The sequence below is a fragment of the Cryptotermes secundus genome, unplaced genomic scaffold (genome assembly GCF_002891405.2).
Source record: "Cryptotermes secundus unplaced genomic scaffold, Csec_1.0 scaffold47, whole genome shotgun sequence".
In the NCBI taxonomy this organism is placed as follows: domain Eukaryota; kingdom Metazoa; phylum Arthropoda; class Insecta; order Blattodea; family Kalotermitidae; genus Cryptotermes; species Cryptotermes secundus.
In genome coordinates, this window is record NW_019721002.1 from 2,228,884 (window position 1) to 2,252,739 (window position 23,856).

The 23,856-nt window shown below is 42.4% G+C and overlaps 2 protein-coding genes across 8 annotated transcripts in view; both read right to left on the reverse strand.

The window, feature by feature from the left end:
• Positions 1–15,919, reverse strand: part of LOC111873809 (carnitine O-palmitoyltransferase 1, liver isoform) — a 44,902-nt gene extending 28,983 nt beyond the window's left edge. For 2 of the 7 annotated variants that reach the window (XM_033755307.1, XM_023868846.2), the window contains exon 1: positions 15,793–15,919. The gene's annotated coding sequence lies outside the window, so the exon portion shown is untranslated. The other 5 variants (XM_023868838.2, XM_023868794.2, XM_023868802.2 and 2 more) reach the window with 4 other exon arrangements.
• Positions 15,920–20,576: 4,657 nt separating this feature from the next.
• Positions 20,577–23,856, reverse strand: part of LOC111874001 (aminopeptidase N) — a 34,674-nt gene continuing 31,394 nt past the window's right edge. Inside the window, exons 17-18 of the mRNA XM_023869108.2 lie at positions 23,518–23,602; positions 20,577–21,995 (exon numbers count right to left, since the gene is read on the reverse strand). Of these exons, the coding sequence (XP_023724876.1) occupies positions 21,819–21,995; positions 23,518–23,602 (262 nt within the window). The 3' untranslated portion in view covers positions 20,577–21,818. The remainder of the gene's footprint in view (positions 21,996–23,517; positions 23,603–23,856) is intronic.

Consider the following 23,856-nt stretch of genomic DNA (forward strand, 5'->3'; position numbering starts at 1 on the left):
ACTCACATGTGCCTGCGTCAGTATGTGAACATGAGGATATAACCGTGTTATGGTACCAAGGCGTACAAACAGACAGAGAGGTTCTGATAAACAGACCAGACATAATAATTAAAAACAAGCAAAAGAAAACTTGCATACTTATAGATGTATCAGTACCATCGGAGAGGAATGTAGTACAAAAAGAAGCAGAGAAGAAATTAAAATATAAAAATTTAAGCATCGAAATTCAGCGAATGTGGAACATGAAATGTTTTGTGATACCAGTAATTATTGGAGCCACGGGTACAGTCACGAGAGGGTTGAGAAAATATTTGGAATTAATTCCTGGTAAACACTCCATAGATTCACTGCAAAAAACAGCTATCCTGGGAACATCACACATACTACGGAAAGTGCTACAGTGCGAAGTTTGAAGCCTGAGTGGTGAGGTGCATCGCTGGTTCAAGAAAAGTAATCCCAGGAAATAAACCTGTGACAAGAGATGATGATGATGATGATAATAATAATAATAATAATAATAATTTAGCCTACTTTCTTTATTTTGAAAAATATAAAGGTAGGCTTATGCGATCCCCATGCTGTCTGTCTGTGTGTATCCACCCTATCAGCCTTTGAATGCCTGAACCAATCTTTATGGAACTTGGTATGTACGTACGTACATCACAGCACCTGAGCCCATCTCAATGGCGTACTTCATAAATCACTGCCACAGTCCGTGTGTCTGCATGCGTATGCTCCTTATCATTGCTAGGCAACGGATCAGTATATACGTTCCCGCGGCAACCAATACACGAAACAAAGAAGTGTTGGCCGCGTCGTTTTCTATGCGGTCCGTGTCGTATGAAAGGAAAGTAGATAACTGAACATATTATATTGTACATTCACTGTACGCTTGGAGACATCGGCCCAGCAAAGTAATAACACCAGTTCCACTGGAATAAACACGACGTGCCCTATGGCGAGCCGAGGGTATAATAACGTTGCAAGAACAAGCCACTCTAAGTACGTGAGTTACACACAACGGCAGTGTCGGCGGCGGAACTTACGTACGAATATACTGACCCTGTTACACCGGATATGAGGTTCCCACGGCAGTTACTATGAAGAGTGATATTCTCTGGAATGTGACGCAGTGCAGTCTGGTAGTTTACCGACGTTTCTGAGAAACATACTGCCTCCATCTTCAGAGTCGAATAAGCTACGCAAGCAACAAGCAGGGAAAGCCTAAAACCGACTGGGAACAAAATCATGTGGCTTGGCTTTTGCGGGTTCGAGGCGTCTGCAATGTGCGCTTTTGGCGCCAAGGGTTACCTATGCTGGAGCTGAAGTTCTCAGAATAGGGGCCTCAAGTCGTCAACGGACGTTTCGGAGGAAGAGCTCTGCTTACTGTTTGCTTGGCTTACTCTTCAACCATGTAGACGGAGTTCGTTCCTCTGAAAGGTCACAAAATTTCTACACGTCGTCACATCCCAAAATACAACACACTTCTAGTTTTACTTCCTTCGTCATGGCTGGATATCTGCCCACATGTATTTTTCTTTATTGCTAGTGGGGTGTGACTAAGTCCCTTGTACTGCGGCCACTTATGGCCTATTGTAAGAGCCCCAGATGATAGGTGAGGGTGATTGTGGAGCAATTGGCAGAATGAAGATTGGCAGGGAAAACCGAAGTAATCGGAGAAAAGCCGCCCCAGCGCCACTTTATCCACCATAAATCCCACGTGACCACACCCGGGATCGAACCCGGGCCGCCGTGGTGGGAAGCCAGCGACTAACCGCGGCCCTGCCCGCATGTAACCCGAGAACCACAGAAAACTGTGTCACTAAAGCTTTACTGCATAAAAGTATGGACGAAACCGCGCATGGTTTCAAAGTAACCCCCAAACATCTATCGCTACGAAACATGTTTCAGACAAAATCTGCACAGAAAAACGAAACACGCTACGACGTGACTCCACTCCACTTTACCCTGAAGTCAGTTTTCGAGGCAATGTAACAAACGGGGTGACCGCACAGGGATGGTTACGTCATGCGTACCGTATTGCTTGTACATTATACCGACGGTACAGGTCACAATATAAACGCCAGACAGCGTGACTTCTTGCTCCTGAGGCTACCGCTCTCGACCTGTGTTCGGGAAATGCTCCACAGAGACACCACCTACCGTGATGACGTTCTTCGTGGCATTCCTCAGTCTCTCCAGGCAACTGCTGCGATAGTACCTCGATTCAACCATTACCGCTTCCTTCCAGATCTTTTACAATTCATCAATAATCTCACAATACTACGCTATATAGTCTACCTACTGACAGCGTCGTTAAATAGCCCACAAAAATTACTGCAAACAGTATTCCGCGCATGAGAAGCCGAGGCAATTACTGTTGCAGCATTCCTGTCGAGTAGGCAACGTTGCCGGGAGAAAGTCCTGCTGATCCCGATATGGCGATTTTGGTTCCCACCGCCTGCTGAAAACTTTCTACTGACGATTACTTCATCATCTACGTCACTGTCCCATGTTGGAAGCCCAGTCACGACATCCAATTCTGACAAAACAAACGTTTCATGGACGTAACTACCAGCGACTGAGGCCCACCTGTCGAACGACATGTGCGCCGGCAGTGGAGGGAGGCAAACGACGCACCTCTCCCCCTCAATCCGGATTAATAAAAGGAAAAAAAAAATTGGAAAAGAAAGAACTGTCGAATTCTAATGCCAAAAATAAAATTTTTACAGTATTCCGTAATGAATTCCCTGAGGTGATGAGTAGAATTTGTCTTAAATGACTTCAGATTCTAAAGGGTTCTGATGATGGTGGATGACACACAGAATTACTGAGTTTTTGGACTTTTTCCATTGTCCGCAATTCTAGGCAATAGAAAACAATAGAAAACGTTTCGGAAACTGGATCTGTTTTCGTCTTCAGGTGAGGAAGGAAGACACCTACTCAGTTGGGCCCCTTGGAAAGAGCTAATCCAGTGATTGAGATTAGCTCTTTCTAAGGGGGCCTCGGAAACCGATTCCGATGGCGCCTATTCTTCTGAACGTGTTCAGAACTGGACTAAATTCCGTGACATGAGAACGTTTGCGGAATCGTGCTGTTCTGTCCGTGTCGCTTTCTGTAACGGTTCAGTGTGTCCTCGCCACAAGCTACACACAACAAACTTTCGTTGGCGCCTGTAGCGTAATATTTGCCAGCGGTCGAAACGAGTACCGGGTCAACAAGCGCCATAGCTGCGACTTCGCATGGCCGGTCCACGGTTCGAAGCAATGGCAGTCCCTGTGCCTTGCTGAATTGTCACACTCATATGGGGGAAATGGCGTCTCAGATAGCCAACAGGTAACTGAGCACTTGGCTGTAATGTAGGTTCGATAATTCGCTCCTGCATGCACCGTTACTGAGAGCGACAGTCTTCATGCACCGGAAGCAGAGGGACATCGGGTGACGCAGACACACTGTGGTGGATAAATGGACGCCTCGTTTCGTTAACAACTGTTACATCATCAGACAATCCCGCTTTTTACGGCTTTCATTCTAAACTGGGGGAATTGCAATGTAGCAGTGCGCTCTTCTGTCCTTTATCTCGCTCCTGTCATCTCTGCATCCAGTGCCGAGCTCAAGAATGCTGGAGCTATACCTCCACTCCCCATACGTCTTCATTAGTTCAGCATTTCTTCTCAGACAAAGGAGGCATGGATAGTTCAGTCGTACAGACTACGCTACGGACAGGCGCAAGAGATTTATCGCTTCTCCACAGCGTTCAAACTGTCTCTGGAGCCCATCAACTGGATACCACGCGCTCTTTCCCCGGGAATAAAGTGGCCGGGGCATGAAAGTGACCACTCCTCTCCATTTAGTCTCTAAGTTGAGAATGCGTGGAGCTACATCTCTATTTCCCCACATACTCATGGCGTAGTGATTCCGAAGCGCCTGCAGTTAACCAGCGATAGCCATCTCACAGTTACCGAGTGATCATGACGTTCGGAAACAGCAGTCATATACTTGGAGCAACTTGGAAAAACCACGAGCTCATACAAAATAATTGGTATCTCGTACTAACAGCTACACATTTGACTCCTAACCCTTGGAAGCGCGAATTTCATCTAAAAATGGTCCATAATTTATTCCCCACCTCAAAGAAAACGCATTTCGTCTTCATTACAAAGAGCACTCTGTTTAAGGAAACAGTCACTATTTATTCCGAAAATCATCTCTCTCTGTCTCTTTCCTGTCGCCCCCCCCTTGGAGCAGAGGGCATCCGTGAAACGCTTTGTTTCACTTAAGTTTCTTAATCTTAGTGGAGTCAATAGGACTCCTTGGACCGGGGATCAGCCAGCCGCAAGGCCACTACCTACAGAGGACACACAAACACAGAATAAACGCAGACAGACATCCATGCCTTGAGTTGGATTCGAACCCATGATCCCAGTGTTGGAGAGGGAGAAGACGGTTCGTGCCTTAGACAGCGGGGCCACTGTAATGGCTGAGAATTATACGAAACATAATCATACTGTGCGGGCAAAAGGAAAGAGTTCTTAATGTTAAAGCAGACGGTGCGTGCAGTAGTAACCAGTGTCCTCTAAAAGGTTAGCGACATCCCCAACTCAGCAAGATACAGGACACTGGACACTCGGCCTGTCAAGTGTCACAGCGGTCACAGCTGTCCAGACTGGTTAGTTGCTCAAGGCACCGACGGCGCCTTCGCGTCCAGTTCGTGAATGCGTGAAACATTTGGGGCGGGCGAACACAAAACTTCATCACAATCAGTCCTGCGGTTCTCGACTCAGACGGCACAGCACAGCCATACCCGCAACGTCATGAAGCAGTGTGTGTGTGTTCTGTCCCCGCATTTTGCGCGTCACGCCCGAGATGAAGGGCCCATTAACCGAAATTGGAATGCAACGAAAAATGTTTAATACAACTCTCCGATATTGTCTGCCTAAAACATCTCTGGGGGCAACATTAAGGAGTGTGTGTGTCGAGGCCTCCGATGTGGCGATTTCGGTTCTCATCCTGTTGGAAACAGAATCCAGCTAACTTTCCTACGTCTGTATCTACTGACGTCGCATTCTCAAAGATATCTTTGACACAAAACATTAAATTTCTAAAAATCCGTTCACCGGTTCTCGAGTGGTTACATGCGGACAGACATGGCAATGCGATCTGATCAGTTTCTTCAAATTTTTCGCTGCCCGAAAACCGAATAGGCCATACCGCCACTGCTGGCCATGGGACGCCAGTCCGCATATTTCGTCTCTTACAAACGGACGAACTTTCACCAGGAACGCACACGTACATAAACATGTGCTCTCTCACTGCTACGAAATCACAGAACAAAGCATTACAACGCTTCTTCTCAATGCCGTTAAGGAAGACGCAAGCTTGGTATCATGACAGTTCGAACAATGCGTGAGCCATTTCACATTCACCTGCGAGTTACATTAACTGTATTCCTGACTGACATGGGCTCATAAGGTCACGTGTATCTGGCCATGTTCAAACAACTACCCACGTCACTTACTTACTTACTTACTCATTTCCTGTAAGGTCCTCCATTATAAAACGTCCATTCTTCTTCTAGATTTAGAATTTACTTTAATTTGAAGAAAGCAGTCTTCTGGGATTTGGCACCGTGTATATGTGGTATTAACCGACGTTTCGGAGGAACGTATCGCCTCCATCTTCAGGGTAGAAGAAAAAATATAAGAAATCTGCAAAGCGAAGAGACCGTGAGAACCTGTAAAATCAGCTTTGCAGAATTTTTATATTTTTTTCTTCTACCCTGAAGATGGAGGCGATACGTTCCTCCGAAACGTCGGTTAATACCACATATACACGGTGCCAAATCCCAGAAGACTGCTTTCTTCATAGTCACCGCCGTGAAAGCCTCAAATCTTATTTTAATTTGTTTACCGTCCACCATGCAACAATATCAAGGTTTAAAATTCGTCACTGCACTACATGTTTCGGCCCACTCGGCCATCATCAGGTGCGTCGAAATTCAGGGGGAACTGCTGTGCCCTCCGCGCTTCTGTGATCCGTGTATTCGTGTTTACAGTGTTTCTAAATGAAGTCAATGTAGTTGCCTCTTCTCTGCCACATGTGTTGCGCAATGATAAACTGTGTTAGTATTTCTTTCCTTTAAATTCTAATACGAAATGTAACAGGTTGCTAAAGGCGGGTCCACATTACTCGTGCTCGTGTGACTCGCTATGCTCGCGAGTAATGTGGACGCGCCTTAAGATACAACATTCTATCAGATTTCCTTCTTGCCTCCACCTATTCACTTTCAATTATCATACATCATTCTCTGCATCTTCCAGCCATCTCAGTCCGACCCTCCCCACCTTTCCTTTTATTTCTGGCTTACTTCAAGAAATTCCTTGTGTGATCCATTCTAATCACTAGCCCAAGTGCTCCAACCTCTTTCTAATACTCTCTATCAGATTAGGGGATTCACACGATTCGCCCAGTTCCTGGCTAGTTCTCATGACAATTATGGGAACACTTCGCCTGCAGTGCATCTACATGTACGTAATACTCAGAAATCCCGTTCCTTCCTCATCGCGCCTTATATAAATGTTCAAACTTCCACGAGGATGAATTGTTCTGGGTTGACACCGTGTGGTCTTGAAGGCGGATAGCGACACTTCTGATGAACATGCACCCTCCATCTTCAGGGTTAAACCTACATATTTTAACCCTGAAGGACGCATGTTCATCCGAAAAAGTGGTACCTGTCTACAAGTTTACATGGTTACAATACAGAACACCGCGCCTTCACCACAAAGAACAAAAGGTTGCAGCGTTTAGGGAAATGATTTCCGTCCTGCAGCTACATGAATGTAGCAGAGGCTATGCTCAGATACGTTCTAAAACATATAACTTGGATAACCATGAGAAATGCAACAAATAACGAACAGATCGCATGCCACAAAACTGTATTTATAAACAACACGACAACATAGCGGGAAATAATGCAACAGCCCCCTTCAGCATACAAACATATGTTTTTCTGAAGATTGCACGCGACATAACACAACTTACAGCTTGAAACTTTAAATATCAATTTTTTTGGTTATGTTTTTATGTCACTTATATCATATATCATTTAACACTGTATTCAATTTTATCATTTTTTACCTTTTTAAATGTTGTGAATAGATTCCCAAGATATATTTGCTACAACACAGAAATTTGTTAACAAATACTGATCCATATTGTACCGAATGTGTTTAATTACTTGAAATGCGTTCATTTAAGGCCTGATGATGACCTAATTGTGGTCGAAACATGTAGCATAGCTATATTTGTAATAAATAAGCAGAATATACATTAACATCTACTATCTCCATTGAAGATATTTTCATACCACTCGCTGTGTTGTGTTGACGGTTATAATACAAATACGGCAGCGCCATAGCTCAAGCGGTCAGTCGCTGGGTTCCCAACGCGGCAGCCCGGGTTCGATCTCGGGTCTGGTCAAGTGGGATTTGTGGTGGACAATGTGGCGCTGGGGCGGGTTTTCTCCGAATACTTCGGTTCCCCTGCCAATCTTCATTCCACCAAATTCTCCATCATCATAATCGCCCGGGGCAGGTACAATAGGCCAATTAGTGGCCGCCGTGCCGAGTGGACCCAGCTTGACTCCAACCCCCACTAAGCGAAATTATAATACAAATAAAAATCAAGTGTAAGATTTGATGTTTTCACGGCGGTGAGTATGAAGAAAGCAGTCTTCTGGGATACGGCGCCGTGTAGATATTGTGTTAACCGACGTTTCGGATGAACGTATCACCTCCATCTTCAGGGTACAATAAAAAAGAAGGAAATCCGCAAGCGAAGACAAGTAGACATCGATCTATTAGTACTTGATCACGCTGGTTCTTCGCTTGCGGATTTTCTTCTTTTTTATTCTACCCTGAAGATAGCATTCTTCTTAAAACTCAAATGATCGCTGTTTTTCACACAGAACACAAATACACTGTATGTAATTTTAAAGCGGGGGATTACCCAGAACAATCGATGTGCTTCAAGTGCTCTGGAGCAATGTACCACCGGTGCCAGTAATTTCACACGCACCACACTCCACACCTCTCACAACGAACAAACAGGAAGCCGTCACTATCAGCTCTTCCACTGACCCCAGCCGCCTTCTCTGCAATTACAATTACAGCATAATGCTGCATATATTCGAACTGAAGTGCCAACACGTCGGTAGCACGTGCTTAAAGTTACGCCTTCCAACTGGCACCTCTGGACGGAAGGCAGAACTGCGTTGTGATATCGTGATCTGCTACGTGATCACCCAACGTTTCGGGAGAACACAGTCCCCTGCAGAAGGCAGCATCACCTTCCAAAACGTCGGTGATCGCCTACTGGCCTACAGTTTCATAACCCAGATCACGATATAAACATAACCGCCATGGATACCTCAAATTGTTTCCTTCTGTATTCTGGGATGTGATGCGATGTACTGCCTCCATCTTCAGGGTAGAGATGTAATTTAAGCAACCACCTAGAAGCACGTATCTGACCCTAGCCAACATCTGTCGTACACGGGTAGGCTAAAGCCGTTCCTCGCTTACACGCCATGAAGACGTATGGGGGAGTGGGGGTGACACTTGATGAAGGTGAGTGGTCAGCTTCACGCCCCGGATAAAGAGCCCCTGGTACCCACTGGACTGGAGGCTGAGCCCCAGAGCCGGTCTCGACGCTATGGAGAAGAGAAACATCTGTCGGGATTCGAAACCCAATTCCTCGGTCGACAGAGTTCTCTAGGCTGCCCATTATACATACGATGTACATGCAAACATTCACTTTACGGGCTCCGGCTCCGTAATTGGACTTGCGATACTAGTTTCGAGGTGAAGGGTCGACACCCTCCAACGCCACCTCATGACACAAACTGCAGCTCCGAGTGGCCCCTTCCGACCAAATACAGAATACAGCACTAGTTACGATAACACGTTAACACTTATTGATATTCCAACGAGTCAAGGGTTATCAGAAATGATATACATCATTTAGAGAGTTCAGAGATATGAGGAAACTTGCAATGAACCTTACAAAGTGGCCGCGCCATAGCTCATGCGGTTAGTCGCGGGCTTCCCACCGCGGCGGCCCGGGTTCTATCCTGGGTCTGGTGAAGTAGGATTTGTGGTGGACAAAGTGGCGCTGGGGCAGGTTTCCTCCAAGTACTTCGGTTTCCCCTGCCAATCTTCATTCCACCAATTGCTCCACAATCACCCTCACCTATCATCTGGGGCTGGTACAATAGGCCAGAAGTGGCCGCAGTACAAGGGACTTAGTCCCACCCCACCAGCAATAATAATAATAATAAACCTTACAAGTTGACTGCCGTAATCCTGTCAGTTCAACGGCGCCCCGATCAGAGGAACAGAACATACTGACCTGGCGTGAACCAACGCCGGTTATGGGCTGCTCTGATCTGAGGTCTGCCCTGGAGAACGCGAGAATGCTTATTTATTTGTTACCAACAGCCGAGACCAGGGGCCGATTGGTAGATCAGTGAACGAAATATAACGCACATGGAAGCATGCGGTTATGGCCTAACTTGAGGTATTACCCCAACATTTGTCTGGAGGGACGGAGGAAACTCACGAAAAAGTCAAGGTGATCGGCGTAGCGGGCGAGATTCGAACCAGGTGCCTCCTGCCTGCAAGTTACAAAGCCTGAGACGATCTGTTCGCCATTGACAAACTTCCGCAGTTTCAACTCAATGTGTGAACGTCTGCATTATTCAGCATAAGTTGCAGTTGCAGGTCCTGTCGGTCTGCCCTTCTCGCGCCCTTCCCATGCAAAAGTAACCTAACATAAAGAGCGAGGATCGCAAAGTTACTTTCACGAATTTATTTCTTCCCGATCGTGTGTATTACACATTCAGGACTGTACTTCACAGCAGAACCATTTTTCCACATAACCGCCCTGACATTTATCCACGATATATCAGTTTACTTACACCATACAGACTTTTACTCTCATCTTAACAAGAGCCGCGAAACAGAGCATGGTCATAGGTGTCATGCCTCGCGTGTGTGTGTGTGCTGTTAATGTTTGCCTTAACTCTCGCAGATGTTTTGTGCTGTGCTTGGTTTATATATCCAGCGTTGGTGCTGGTGCCCGGCGATAGGGACTAGCTCTAGCGACTGGGCCCAACTCAGTACGTTCCACCTGAAGACGGAGGCAGAATCCAGTCTCCGAAACACTGTGCATTTTAAATAAAAACAGGGCGGTGGGTAATGTCCAGAAGCACAGTAATTGTATTAACTCACAGCATCTTGGAAAAACTAAGTGCCCGCTGACCTCAAAATCAGGTTTCTGCCGACGTCCCCCAAGACTTCTTCCCAAGGAGGCGGTGGTCGTTCACCTGGGACCGCCTGCAGCAGGCACTTCCCTGTCCGCGTGTATTTCCATCAGGATGAGAAGTGAGCAGCGACTCAGGCCACGTTCTGAACCACATTCACATAACCGTTCTAGCGTGCAGTCAAAGGAAAAGGGGAAAACACTGATCGACTGGGAGACAAAGGTACGAAAGTTTATACGAGTTTTCCCGCTAGATTTTCAACGGACATTACACGGCTCTTCTAGAACAATTAAGACCGGGTGCAATAACGACAAGGCAACTGTCATAAACGATTACGTAATTTGTTACTGGTTTTGCAGCACTAGTAGTTCCCATAAAGTGGACAGGTTTTTCAACAGCAGGAAAATGATAGCAGTATCAGTATTCTGCTTGGAAGACGAGAGATAAAGGCTTTACCGAGTCACAACTCTGGGCCGTGTCATAGCTCAGGCGCTTAGTCGCTAGCTTCTCACCGCCGCAGCCCGGGTTCGATCTCAGGTTAAGTCATGTGGAATTTGGGGTGGACAAAGTGGCACTAGGACAGGTTTCCTCCAAGTACTCTGGTTGCGCTTACCAGGTCTCATTCCACTAAATTTTCCATGCTCATGTATCATCCGGAGCTGGTACAACAGGCCAATTAGTATCAGCTGTACCCAGTGGATTCTGTCTCACCCCTCCTCACTAAAAAACTTAACCAACTTTCATCCGTTGCTATCGAATACTAGAAGATGATCCACATGACACTATGCACTGGTGCGTACCAAGTTCCAGGAATAACTTACAAAACCTACCCTACTCTACCCCCTCCCACCACACAGAATTCCATCCAATGACTCTTGTGCTGCTATTATTACGTTTAGGTAATGAATGTTTGTAATAAAAACGCACAGCTTATGGGCTTTGGCTTGTGTGTCAGCACACTGAGGTCCCTGGACCGAATCCCAGCTGAGTTATTCCTTGAGATTGCATAGATTTTGAGCACAAATCAACTCTACACTCCCACTCCACAAGTTCATGTGTTCATGCCGATGTTACTAACTGCAAGAAACATAACACAGTGAGGTTAGGGTTGCATCTCAGTGCATGAAGTTCATGAGAGTAGGTCAACTGCTTCTAAGTTGAAAAGGGGGACACATACCGTCCTCCAATGAGGAGCAGGCGAGGCAATTAAAAGAACATTATGCATGTACTGTGCAAGCAGAAAACATCAGCATGATTATAGGCAACGAAGGAAGTACAGACAGCGCTGTAATCTCACCCCCCCCCCCACCAAAAGGATGGAATGTGCACTTGACACTGGGTTAAGTTGCTCTGCCCCAATGTGTCCTGGCTCACTGCTCGTTCTCTTCACGGCATCCAAATGAAAGACAGAATGTAATCTATCAGCTGAGAAGTCCCTTGGCCTGACCCCTTCCCTATAACTCCCCTCAAGACGTACAAGCCTTCTGTTCACACAAATGCTGACAGCGACAAGGATTTGTTAGCAACATGTGCACTGGGCTGGCCAAAGGGCCTAAAGCGAAATATGACAGAAGGATGAGTTGGGGGGGGGGAACCTCACCTGTCATCATCCTCACCACTGTGATGAGACCCATTTCAGTGGCTGCAGTATATTCTGTGTCCAAGACATCTTTGAGCATGTATGACTATCAGGTGGTTTGACACATCACTGTATCACCATTAGAAAGTGAGCCAACTCACCACACTGGACACATCCAAAAAAGATGTTTTAGGTCTTCACTTTCACAGTTCTCACACAGTTTTAATAACGTGGGGCTCTGGCCAGGATTTACTGGGATCACTGCGCATTATCAAAGACATACCCAACACTACGTAATCCTTTCTGAGATATGGCATAAGTACATAATCACAGCATCAATCAAACCTACTGCTCTGATTTACTGCAGCAGTGGTTTACACTAACACACAGAACAACAACTCATTATAAACTATTTAAGAGTTTTTCAGAAATACTAATTTTGTCTTCTAGCATCACAAATGGTTCTGTGGTGTCAAAAGCTGATTAAGCTGGCAAATCACTTCAACAGTTGGCGGCACTACACATAGCCATTCAGAGGTGAAAAGGCAATGGCATTTGTGTGTTAGACATACTTATCATTTTCTCATTAATATTTATTTGTCAAGGAAAGGAAACACTCTGTGTGCATTGTGATGTTATGTAACACCCTTATGCTGACATTATGCAATGATGGATGAGGTCACAATGACCCTGTAAGATGTGCATATGCATGCTATAGGAGGGACTGAGGTAAACCACAGCATCGGAAAGTTTTAAATCAATTTAGACACATGATATAAACTCAAGACACAGATATGACCTCTATTATGCTGACTACTAACCTCACCTGATATCGCAAGCAAGTGCCCCACAGAGGAATCAACATTTTCAGACCTCTTTCATCTGTTATCAAAAGTCTGAATCTGATGCCACTGAAATATTATCTCTTACCTCACTCCTTCTAATATGTGAAATTTACTGTAGCTTTGAATTCTTCAGTACTGTAAATATTTACAATACTGTTTCGATGAGGCACTATGCTACAAGCCGGAAGGTCGCGGGTTCAAGCCCCAATAAGGTCAGTGGATTTTTTTTCAGTTGACCTAATCCTTCCAGCTGCACTATGGCCCTGGGGTCGACTCAGCCTCTAACAGAAATGAGTACCAGGAATATTCTTGGGGGTAAAAGTGGCCGGCGCGTAGGGCTGACAACCTTGCCGCCATCTATGATCCAATTGTCTAGAAAATGTGGGAACTTCAACATCTCACAACCCAATGGGCCCCCACGGCCTGTTACAGGGATAGCTTTACTTTTAATGCTTTGATGTAATTGCTTTGCTTTGTATGCTGGAGCATTCTTACATGTTTCTATAAAGATGTAACAACTATCTGCTCTATTTGTACCGTGGCACCTCTTACATTCTTGGCTTAGACCTGTGAAGCATGTGTGGAATGCAAATACATTCTAATTCTGACTTGTGACATTCACTCATTGGCTGGATTTGAACTAGATATCCCCCACTGCATGAGAATGCTCTGCTTGCCACCGGCTTTCCTACTTCGCTTATTCCTTAACCCTGAAGATGGTGGTAATATATTCCTTTGACACACCAGTGAACTTCTACCAGACTACATAGCACCACATATCAGAAGATAGCAGTCTTCCTAAGCACAACATGTGTCCATAAGGTCACAGAGTGGGTTCATGTGCTGGTAAACTCAGGTTTCTTCATGTCTCACAGTCTTATGACACCACAGCCACATATGTGGTTCATGCCTGTCTATGCTGTTACATCAGTATGCATGTACAGGTGCACTTGCGTCCATGCATAGCAAATGGTTGAGTTTCATAAAAGTAAGTGACCATGTCACTCAAAGACTATATACTCTCAACATTGACAGTGTTGTTAAACAAGGAACTTAAAAAACTGTCACTACATTTTACCTCTTACTTTTTGTATGAGTGCAAAACTTGCTTTCTCACACAAGCGAAAACCACACATTAACAGTACTGACAACATGTGCTGCAGAGATTAGCTTGGCCTGACTTTGTGCACAGTTACGTCTGTCTACCATACATACACAGACACACAATCAATCTAGCTATCCAGCTGTTCTACCTTCTCTTCTGGACCCATATGCCCCACAGTATGGTTGCTACTGCAAGGAAGAAACAGATTATGGAAAGCAGAAATGATTCAGAACTTACTGTAGTGCCCTGCTGCAAATGAATCATATCCCTGTTTGCTTCACTGCCAGAGATCAAATAACCCTTCTTCATTACCAACTGGGTATGCACCTTCACCATGGTTCACTTCAACAAACCAAACTTCAAGCAACAAACCTCCTGTCACTATAATCCTTTGGAATTTTTAATGCAACTATTCCATTTCCCATAACATGCTCCCACGGATTCCACTGTGGCTTGACATTCTTGTTACTACAAACCAGTCCACTTTCCCAGCTGACACCAACCTCTGTAGCCTGACATGCTGTAAGAGTATACGTTGTATGTTCTGACCTCTATTTTCACTGGAAGTGGCTGTCCACAGAAAGATGTTTCTTTACGTGTACTACTTTGTCCATTAGCTGTGCAAGCAGACTCTTTATGAAGCTCCTACCTGATAGTTAGAGACTTCAATAGAGGTGACCATTTCAATCAAGTGTGAAACTTAAGTCTGCTTTCATCTGAATCAGCACAGTGATGACACAGTCAGAACGATACAACAATCTTATGTTCCATACTCTCACCAGAGATACCAGTTTCTGGGAAACACATGCTCTTTGAAGTAAGCACTAAATTAAATCAAAATGAATTTCCTTTCTTATAAAAGGTTATCAACTCCGTCATGTGTGATTGATAGTTTGTTTCTCTCCTTTCTAATCTTTCATCCTTGACATGTTTCAGTCTGAGAGACCACCTTCAGAAGGAGATATCAATACAAGCGGAAACTACTATTACAATGCAATTGGTCAACATCAGTACATACATATAATATCATTACAATGTCATGAATATAAAATTGGAGCCTTTAACAAGTACAGCGATGTGCAAAGGTTGCTGGTTTACAGTCAGAGGGCAACTAGATGTATATCAAACAGCTTGATCTAGAGATATGCCCTAGACTTGTATTCAGGAAGTGCTAAGTTAGAATCTCAGCCAGACCAACATCTACCCTGAATGAAATTTTATGTCGGCTTCCCCTGTCCCTCCAACAAGCCTGTAGAGCACCTGAATTGAGCAAAATCTGCTTCCTATCAAATCCTTTGCAGTTCATCTATTGTCAGTTATCTGATGCTATACAATCCTGATACTTAAAGCGTCGTTAAACAATTGGGGGGGGGGAAGAAAAAGTAGATGCATGCCGTCTCCTTGTTTCAGCTTACCATGCACCCAACAATATGTTAAATTTTTGCGAAATGTAGGCCTCTGGTTGTATTTTGTCGATTCTCATTTGTGATACGTGTTGTGTGGACTTAAGAATTAATTTTGAGAACTACCATTAACGCAGAGCTTTAAAAACTTTGTCATACATATCATATTTTCTGGCACGAGAACCTGTCGATACAGTGCTGGCAGGGGTCATTAACACTCAATGGACCAGTAAACATGTTCCCGTGTGTACAAAAAAGTACGTGTTGGTTGCTGCGGGATTATTTAACTTAAACAGATCAGGTGTAATAACAATTACTACTACAGAATTTTAAATTATGCCGCATGAAACACTGAGTAGTCATTGTCCTGCAGTCTATGAGAACAACAAAATATTTACACTTATCTAATTCAATTACTTACTTCTGGTATACCAGAACGAAACAGATTAACGTAACTGCTGAATCGCTAGATGAAATTAATGTTTATAGTATAAGAAAACAATAACACAAGTTTCTTTACTAACACAAACACCTACCACCACTCCAAAACACACACCTCCAAACGCTCCAAACCCAAACTGCCTTCTGCTGTCCGCACTAACATACGCACCGTACGCACAGAAGCGCACCAGAGTCCTCTAAGCCCTGGCGGTCTAGCACGAAATACCAACTGAACTTCCTACTTCCGTCGACGTCATTTCGTTATTTGCATAGTACAGTTCATGTAAAAACTTCTATATGCTACCAGCGCACAACTACGAATTGTGGATATATCTGTAACTACTTTACAGCCCGCAATATTCAAATGTCTTTGCAGTAACAATTTCATATCTTTCTTGCAATGTGGAGGTCATCTATTTGTTGTTCCTGGATCGATGAAACCCAGTAGTGGAAAATGTATCATCCATAATCGACAATCGATTATTTTTCAAACATTATGTGACACCAGTCTGCATTTGTGTTTAGAAAACATAATTCATAACTTGATAAGTAATATGATAAGTGCACATACTTGTATAACCTTTCAGCTCCGAAATATTTAAGGAGTTACAGTTACACATGTTGTCATAACATACCAAAATCCTAACATAATAAAAAGTAGAAATTAAATGGCTTTTGTTGTACCATACTGAAACCCTACCATGATGCAACAAAAACCACATTCTTGGGCCAGAAGTTACAAGTACATTGGTTGCAGGATTATGATGGTTAACCATAAAATCTTTTTATTTCTAATTGCTAGTGGGGTGGGACTAAGTCCCTTGCACTGAGGCCACTTCTGGCCTATTGTACCAGCTCCAGATGATAGGTGAGGGTGATTGTGGAGCAATTGGTGGAATGAAGATTGGCAGGGGAAACCAAAGTACTTGGAGAAAACCTGGCCCAGCGCCACTTTGTCCACCACAAATCCCACTTGACCAGACCCGGGATCGAACCCGGGCTGCCAGCGACTAACCACTTGAGCTATGGCATGGCCATTAAAATCTTTGTTAATCACTGTGTAACACACAATCTAACAAACTATTCTAACCTATTTAATTGCATATTGCTATAACACACTCCTGATATAGTTCTGACATGACACTGTATTAAGCAGAGGAATGTCTCTCAGTAATACTGAAAACAGTCCTGTAACTTCTTAACAATAATTATGATGGCCAAGAAGAACAATAACAAAAAACAATAACAACTAATTCTGTATTTCAGCATCCTGTTGCAATTGTTTTCCCCAACATACATGTATTTATCAGCCATCAATATTGCAACACTTGTTTATTCACTAATTTTAATTTTAGTTTAACATTATACACTTTGACACTACATGTTTCGGCCCCAAACGGCCATCTTCAGGTGTCTTGATATGTTACAAATATTTTTTTAAATTATGTTAAAACTGCTACACTGTGTTAGTCCATGTTAAAATCACACGCTGTAGTTCTCTTTTCAAGGTAAAACCAGAAAACACGCAAACTAGTGGCATATGGCAGTCATAACTGAAAAGTAGGCTACAAACATGAGGGGCAAGCTGCCGAAACAAAAAACACCCTGGACAGACATACATTTATGAACAAGGGACGACACCCCATGTGAGGTGAAATAAAATGCACCAAAATAATGTGGGTATAATAGACACTTTAATGGATTTTATCTGGTTTTACCTTGAAAAGAGAACTACAGCGTGTAATTTTAACACGGACTAACATGATGTAGCAGTTTCACCATAATTTAATAAAATATTTGTAACATATCAAGACACCTGAAGATGGCCGTATGGGGCAAAAACATGTAGTGTCAAAGTGTATAATGTTAAACTAAAATTAAAATTAGTGAATAAACAAGTGCTGCAATGTTGATGGATGACAAATACATGGACATTGAATAACAACTGACAACAAAAGATAGCTAAGCTGACAAACTGGCCATTATGCTCTTATAACCTTCTCATTTTTAGATCAATCTGGAAACAAGGAACTGATGGGATGAAAGGAGATTACATTATCTGCACCTACACTTGCAGATAACAGCTGTTAGGGTTAACAAACAAGGTATAAGCCTTTCAAATTTCACTACAACATATGCAGTCATGATTTATCTTCAAAGACGTACAGCTAGCACAGCTGCTGTAATCGTCTCAAACCCAAACAATCTGCAGATGTACCCAACAGAACAAAGTATATTAAAGGAGTCCTGAAACTTTCAACAGCTCAGTATATATTTCCCTCTTCACCTTCCTGAAGTTATGCTGCTTGCATCACAAACATGTGCTTTGAAAACCACAAATTCATATGTCATATTGTTAATCTTATTAAATATGTATGTGCACTTAACATAATCTTTAAGGGAAATTATATTTTCAAAGCTTCCATGGAAATGCTTGTACCAGTTTGTTGTGGTACCTTGAAATTATGCAAAAATAAGGACATTAACTCGCTGACAAAGCAAATAAAACTAATAAATCATAAAACAATTCCATTACTGCAAAATCATATTTGATGTAAACACACACATTCTAAATACTGTCATTCTCCCAAAAGTATGACCAATTTGGTAAGGCCTCACCTGGTGTACTGTTGTGCCCAGGATTTTGGAAACTTGATTTCGATGTTTAAATTATAATATTAAGGTTTAGTAGATATGAATTTATGGGTGAGCTAGAATGATGAAACGAACTACGGAAATCAAGTTGCTCATGTATCCTGTTATTCATGATTATTCATTTCCGTTAGTCAGCCACTTCCCATCATGTGGGACAAAGTATGAGGCAGTCAGGAAAGACCAAATATAGGCAAGTTTTAAGAACCATAGGGAATGTAGCCAATGGGAATCGCCGATTCCCAATGCGTCCATGAGGACGGAAGCACGCCCACGGATCCAGATGGTATAAGAACCCTGGGACCAGGGGCGGGGAGCGCTTAGACTGGACGAGTATTGCCAGACGCCAGAGGGTACGTTGCGAGCCCGTGGGGCCCGACGTCGCGAAGTCACGAGGGGCATCTCTGACCCAGGAACAGAGAGAGAGATGGGAGCATAGTATCGCCCAAGGAAGGGGCACGTGAGTACTTGCCAATGGTTGGTCACCTGAAAGAACTGACAGGCCACCCGGTAGAGGTGACAGGTCACGCTTGAAGTTACTATTTTGTAATAGGTTAGGCTAAGTTAGGGAACATCAGTTGGAAGGAGAGAGAGAATTAAGGAGAAGGCCAGCAGGGACAGGGTAAGCTACATGTTGTAGGTGAATTGAGACAAGAAGGACGGAGGCTATCCCCACTCCGGAGCGCTCGATGTATTTCAGAATATAGGACTTTCATTTGAACTATGTAATCACTAGACTAAGGTCGCTTGAGACATTGTTACCTTTGTTGTGCACAGGAAGACGAGGAAGGGGATAGGACACGCTACAAGAACTGGAGCCACAAGGCATCCATTTTCAGTTGCTTTTGTTGTAATCAATCATTTATAATATATACTCATTTCTGCTTTAGTGATGTATTGTTGTGAAATGGTATACCTGTGACCCCTGCACTACCTTCCCTTGTGAGTCCCGGGGTTGGAGAGAGATACCTACTGGTGCCCCGAGGGGGAGAATCGGCCACGACCCCCTGCGGCACAACAGTACTCTTGCTGTTAGCAAATGGCTGCAATGAAGTGAAATATTTCACATTACTTACATCTCTTCCATATTTGTGTCTAAGATTCCTCACTCTGGAAAGAATGATGTCCCTACACATATTTTATTAATCCTTATAACTCTCTTTGGTTCTCTATTACGAAGTTAAATGCATGTTCTGAAGAAAAAGAGAAAGACCATTGAAATGTAAACACTTATACACTAATTTTATAACAAAATTCATTCACAGATTTCATGTAAATATTTCCAACATTTAACTAAGTAAAACTATTCATCTATTATATCTATTACGAATGTGTGTCTGTTGTTTATACACTTCAAGACTGCTGCATCTAGTTTGTTGCCCGAAGATCTCCCTGGGGAGATTTCAGATACTTAAAAAACCTTCCAAGAAAAAGTTTTCTTGCTTAATTGCTCAAGAACCATTCTTCCTAGCATAGAGGTTATTTGAGTCTGATATGGCCTTGAAAATTAAATATTTCAGAAAATATGACAGAGTGTTTTCTATTTTCCAAAAATAAAAAGAAATTTTTAAAATGTATTTAAGCATCCTGCTGCACCAATACATCAACCATTTCATACAATATATATTTCCATTGCTAATGCAACAAAAGTTATAGTCACTTTAATTCTCCATTCATGACAAGCCGCCGAAGATTGCGCTGATGGGTTCCAATAAGAAGATTGGATTTAACTGTATTTATTAAACTTTAAAGGGTTGACCTATTTTAAACCGAATTTTAATTTAAGACTTTAATTTTAATTAAGGAGTACCAATAACTAGCCAGATGCAATTGTAACATGTAGTACAGCAGTACAAGAGTTTAGTGTAGTGACAGACACCTGATGAAGGCCATGTATAGACGAAACATTTTGTGAATGAAGTAAAGTGATTATAACATTTTATTGCATTAGTGATGTAAACATAATTGTCACAATAATTGGGAGTCTTTAAAATTCACAGGAAGGCGAGGATTTACATTGTAACTGATTAGTTAATTTCCTCATAAAGCTGTTAATTTCTACTAATGTCATTAAGATCAACGCTACAGCTCTTCAGTATTTTAAGCTTCCCAATTCTGTGAGTGAACCACACCCAGGAAATGCTAATTATTCATAAAAGAAATTACAATGCAATGCAACAGGAGTTGGGATTCATTGATACATCTAAAATAAAATGAAATGCTGAAGTATATAATATTTCATATTATTACATGATGATAAAGGGTTACACATGGAACTACAACAAAACAGTTATCATGATATCAACTAATGTGCAACTGAGCACTACATTAATTACCTCAATTTTACAGACAATTTCATTTATAATCCATACATTCGGTGAGATGACAAGGCAGCAAGGCAGTCAAGAGCAGATTATTAAATAGGGTCTTCTTAGCTTGGACATTATCCGCGATCTACATTTTCAATTGAAAATATCTTTGGAGCTGTTCTGCTTGTGTCAGGACAAAAGGGAAGATTTTACTTGATGGGTCTATTGGGATGAGTCAGTCTCAGTCACTCCCTAATCATGGAAGCAGAATCATCTTCAGAAACACTGTTGTACAGAATTTCAGATGATGGATAATGTGCAGTGTAAGAATGTTATACCTATGTACCTTTGTCAAAAACCATTAGAAATGGGGTTATGAAATTACATGACTTGCTGGCCTTCATGTGCACACATTTAATGTCTTGCTTCATAACATAACCAAATGAAGTATAACAACAGAAAGAAACACAAGCCACTAATCAAGTATCATGGATAAGTGAAATGCTTAATAATACAGAACCTATAACATTAAAATTTACAAGATTCTGATTTTCACAGTGCTAAGTGTTCAGGGCCGTGATGCCATTTAGTTTGGTAGATAGATACCAGCATGTTGGATGTACACACTGCCTCTATATTCACAGTCAGCCTCGATGACATACCAGAAAAAATTTGGTTCCCCTGAAAGACTACATAGTATAACATCCAAGAAGACCGCAGTCTAGATATTTACAAAATTTAAAACTGATCTGGGGAGAAATGCTTGAAATCTGAAAATATCCTTCCTACAGTAATGGAAAACTCAAGCATGTTCAATTAAAATAACAAAAGAGCACTGCTTATCAAGGCTGCTCATAGCACAGAGAAAGTGTATTATTGCAAGCATGACTTGCTTACATCAGCATAAATGTCTGGAGCTGCTGTTTCAGTACAGTATACATACCACATTATCGTTTGTAATGGATGTCTAGTTTCCTGTACCAGGTTACTTTATGGCATGGTTCAGTGAAAAAATGCTAGACCAAAATAAATATTTTTTTAATGTGGGTGCAATACGTTATTTAAAATGATAAACTGACAAGCTGATCCTTCGAACTGCAAATACATAACCTGGCAGAGTACAGCCCACATCAATACCTCATGCACAGTTAATTGCATGCTCAAGGAGTAGCAGGGCTGCTACTGGCAAAAGGGAGATGATTGTCGAGCCATGCTTCCATAGCAGGCAAATTGACGTCATTCCACTGCACCTCTGCACTGACTGTGCGGACAGCATTCTTCACAATCTGCTCAGCAGCTCCAAATTCACCGTGACGTATCACATACAGTTCCAAAACCTGAAGCAGCAATATCAACTTTACTGACCAATCTTAGCAAAACTCTTTTTGAACATTTGAAAAATCTTTTTAGTTTGAACACTAATTTCAAAGATATGCTCAAAACAACAAGAAAACTAATATGTTACTGAAAATTAAACCAAACACTGTATACAGCTCCATCATGAGGAACTTCATGGTGCCTGTGAAAATAAACACATCCATCAGTACGTCCCAGTAGTTGAAAGGAATATGTAAGCATGGATTTTCTTCTTCCTTTATCTGACAACACTTCCTCAAGTAAAAAGTAAAGTAAGTAAAGCTATCCCTGTAACAGGCTGTGAAGGCCCATAGGGTTGTGAGACGTTGAGGGTCCAACATTATCTAGACAATTGGCTGAAAGATGGCGGTAGGGTTGTCAGCCTTACACGCCGGCCGTGCTTTACTCCCCAGGAAAATTATTTAATTAATTCCTGGTACTCATTTCTGCTGGAGGCTGAGTCGACCCCATGGCCATGGTGCGGCTGGAAGGATTAGGTCAATTGAAACAAATCCAATGACCTCATCGGGACTTGAACCCGAGACCTTCCGGGTTGTAGCATAGTGCCTCAACCACTATGCTACCGCATGTAGTGCTGAGATTATATAATTCTTTCAAGACCTACCCCAAATATACTCATACTTCTCTAGCATGTCTTCTGAACCTACGCCAAATGCAGTGCATTCCAGTTTGTGTCTACTGGTTTATTCTCAACTTCACATCATCACTGAATGCCTCGTGTTATGTATGTCTGAAATGTTAAGCCTGTTTAAAGAACTTAACTTGGAGAAACATTACGAAGTTGAGAATAACCAGAAAAACAGTAAAACCTGAAATATTTATGAGCATTCATGTACCTGCAAGAGAAAATTGGTCTGAAAGGTATGTTAAGTGCTTGAAGAAATGTGCAGGTGAAGGGACTGACATGGAATGATAGATGAAGCACTGAGAAAGCGCAGTATTCCCTTACTTTGATGAACTACCTATCCTAGCATTTTTGTAGAGGAACCGAGTGGGGGCAGCCAATCTCTGAGCCAATATAAATTACAAGTTCCACACAACATAAAGCAATATTCAGCGCCAATGATGGGCCAGTACATGTAATTGTTATACGAGTAAAATGAACAATTGGAAGACTAAGAGAAAGGAGAAGCAATAATAAAAAATTAAAGCAGTGGTCTTCTGTTTAATGGCATTTAATCATGGGGCTATTATAATTCATGAGAATTAATTCAACTGGGGAAAATGACAAATGACTCTCAAACAACTGAAAGTTGTTATACTGTTAATTAAGAATACAATATTTATTACCATCCAAGGACATTAACAGAGTTATAACACTAAACAACACAAACAATAAGATAACCAGGATTTTGAGTTTCAAACTACTTTTACAAATGTATGTGTCATAAAAAATTATGTTTATGAAATCTGCTCTTATTTCTATAAGAAATGCTTCATGAAACATGAGCATTCACTATACTAAGCTTAATTCTGCATTACCATGTTGTAGCCCTCCAGGGTTTTCGACATCTCAGTTGCTGCATGCACCACCAGATACTCCCACAAACCAGACTTCCCTGTCAATCTGCAATGTTAAGCACACAAAAACACTCAGCACCCACAGAGTGCATCTGCAGTCTCTCCTGTCACAGACTGATTTCATTATAATGTAAACAGTGCTATCTTCAGGAAGTAAAGTCTTGTAGCACTAACATTTCAAAGGAACATGCTGCCTACATCTTCAGGGCTGAAGAGAAAGGCAAGGAAGCTGCAGGCTGTCAGTGAAATTTACCAGACTATGTATATCACGTCCATCGCAAAAAATGGTACTCTTTTATA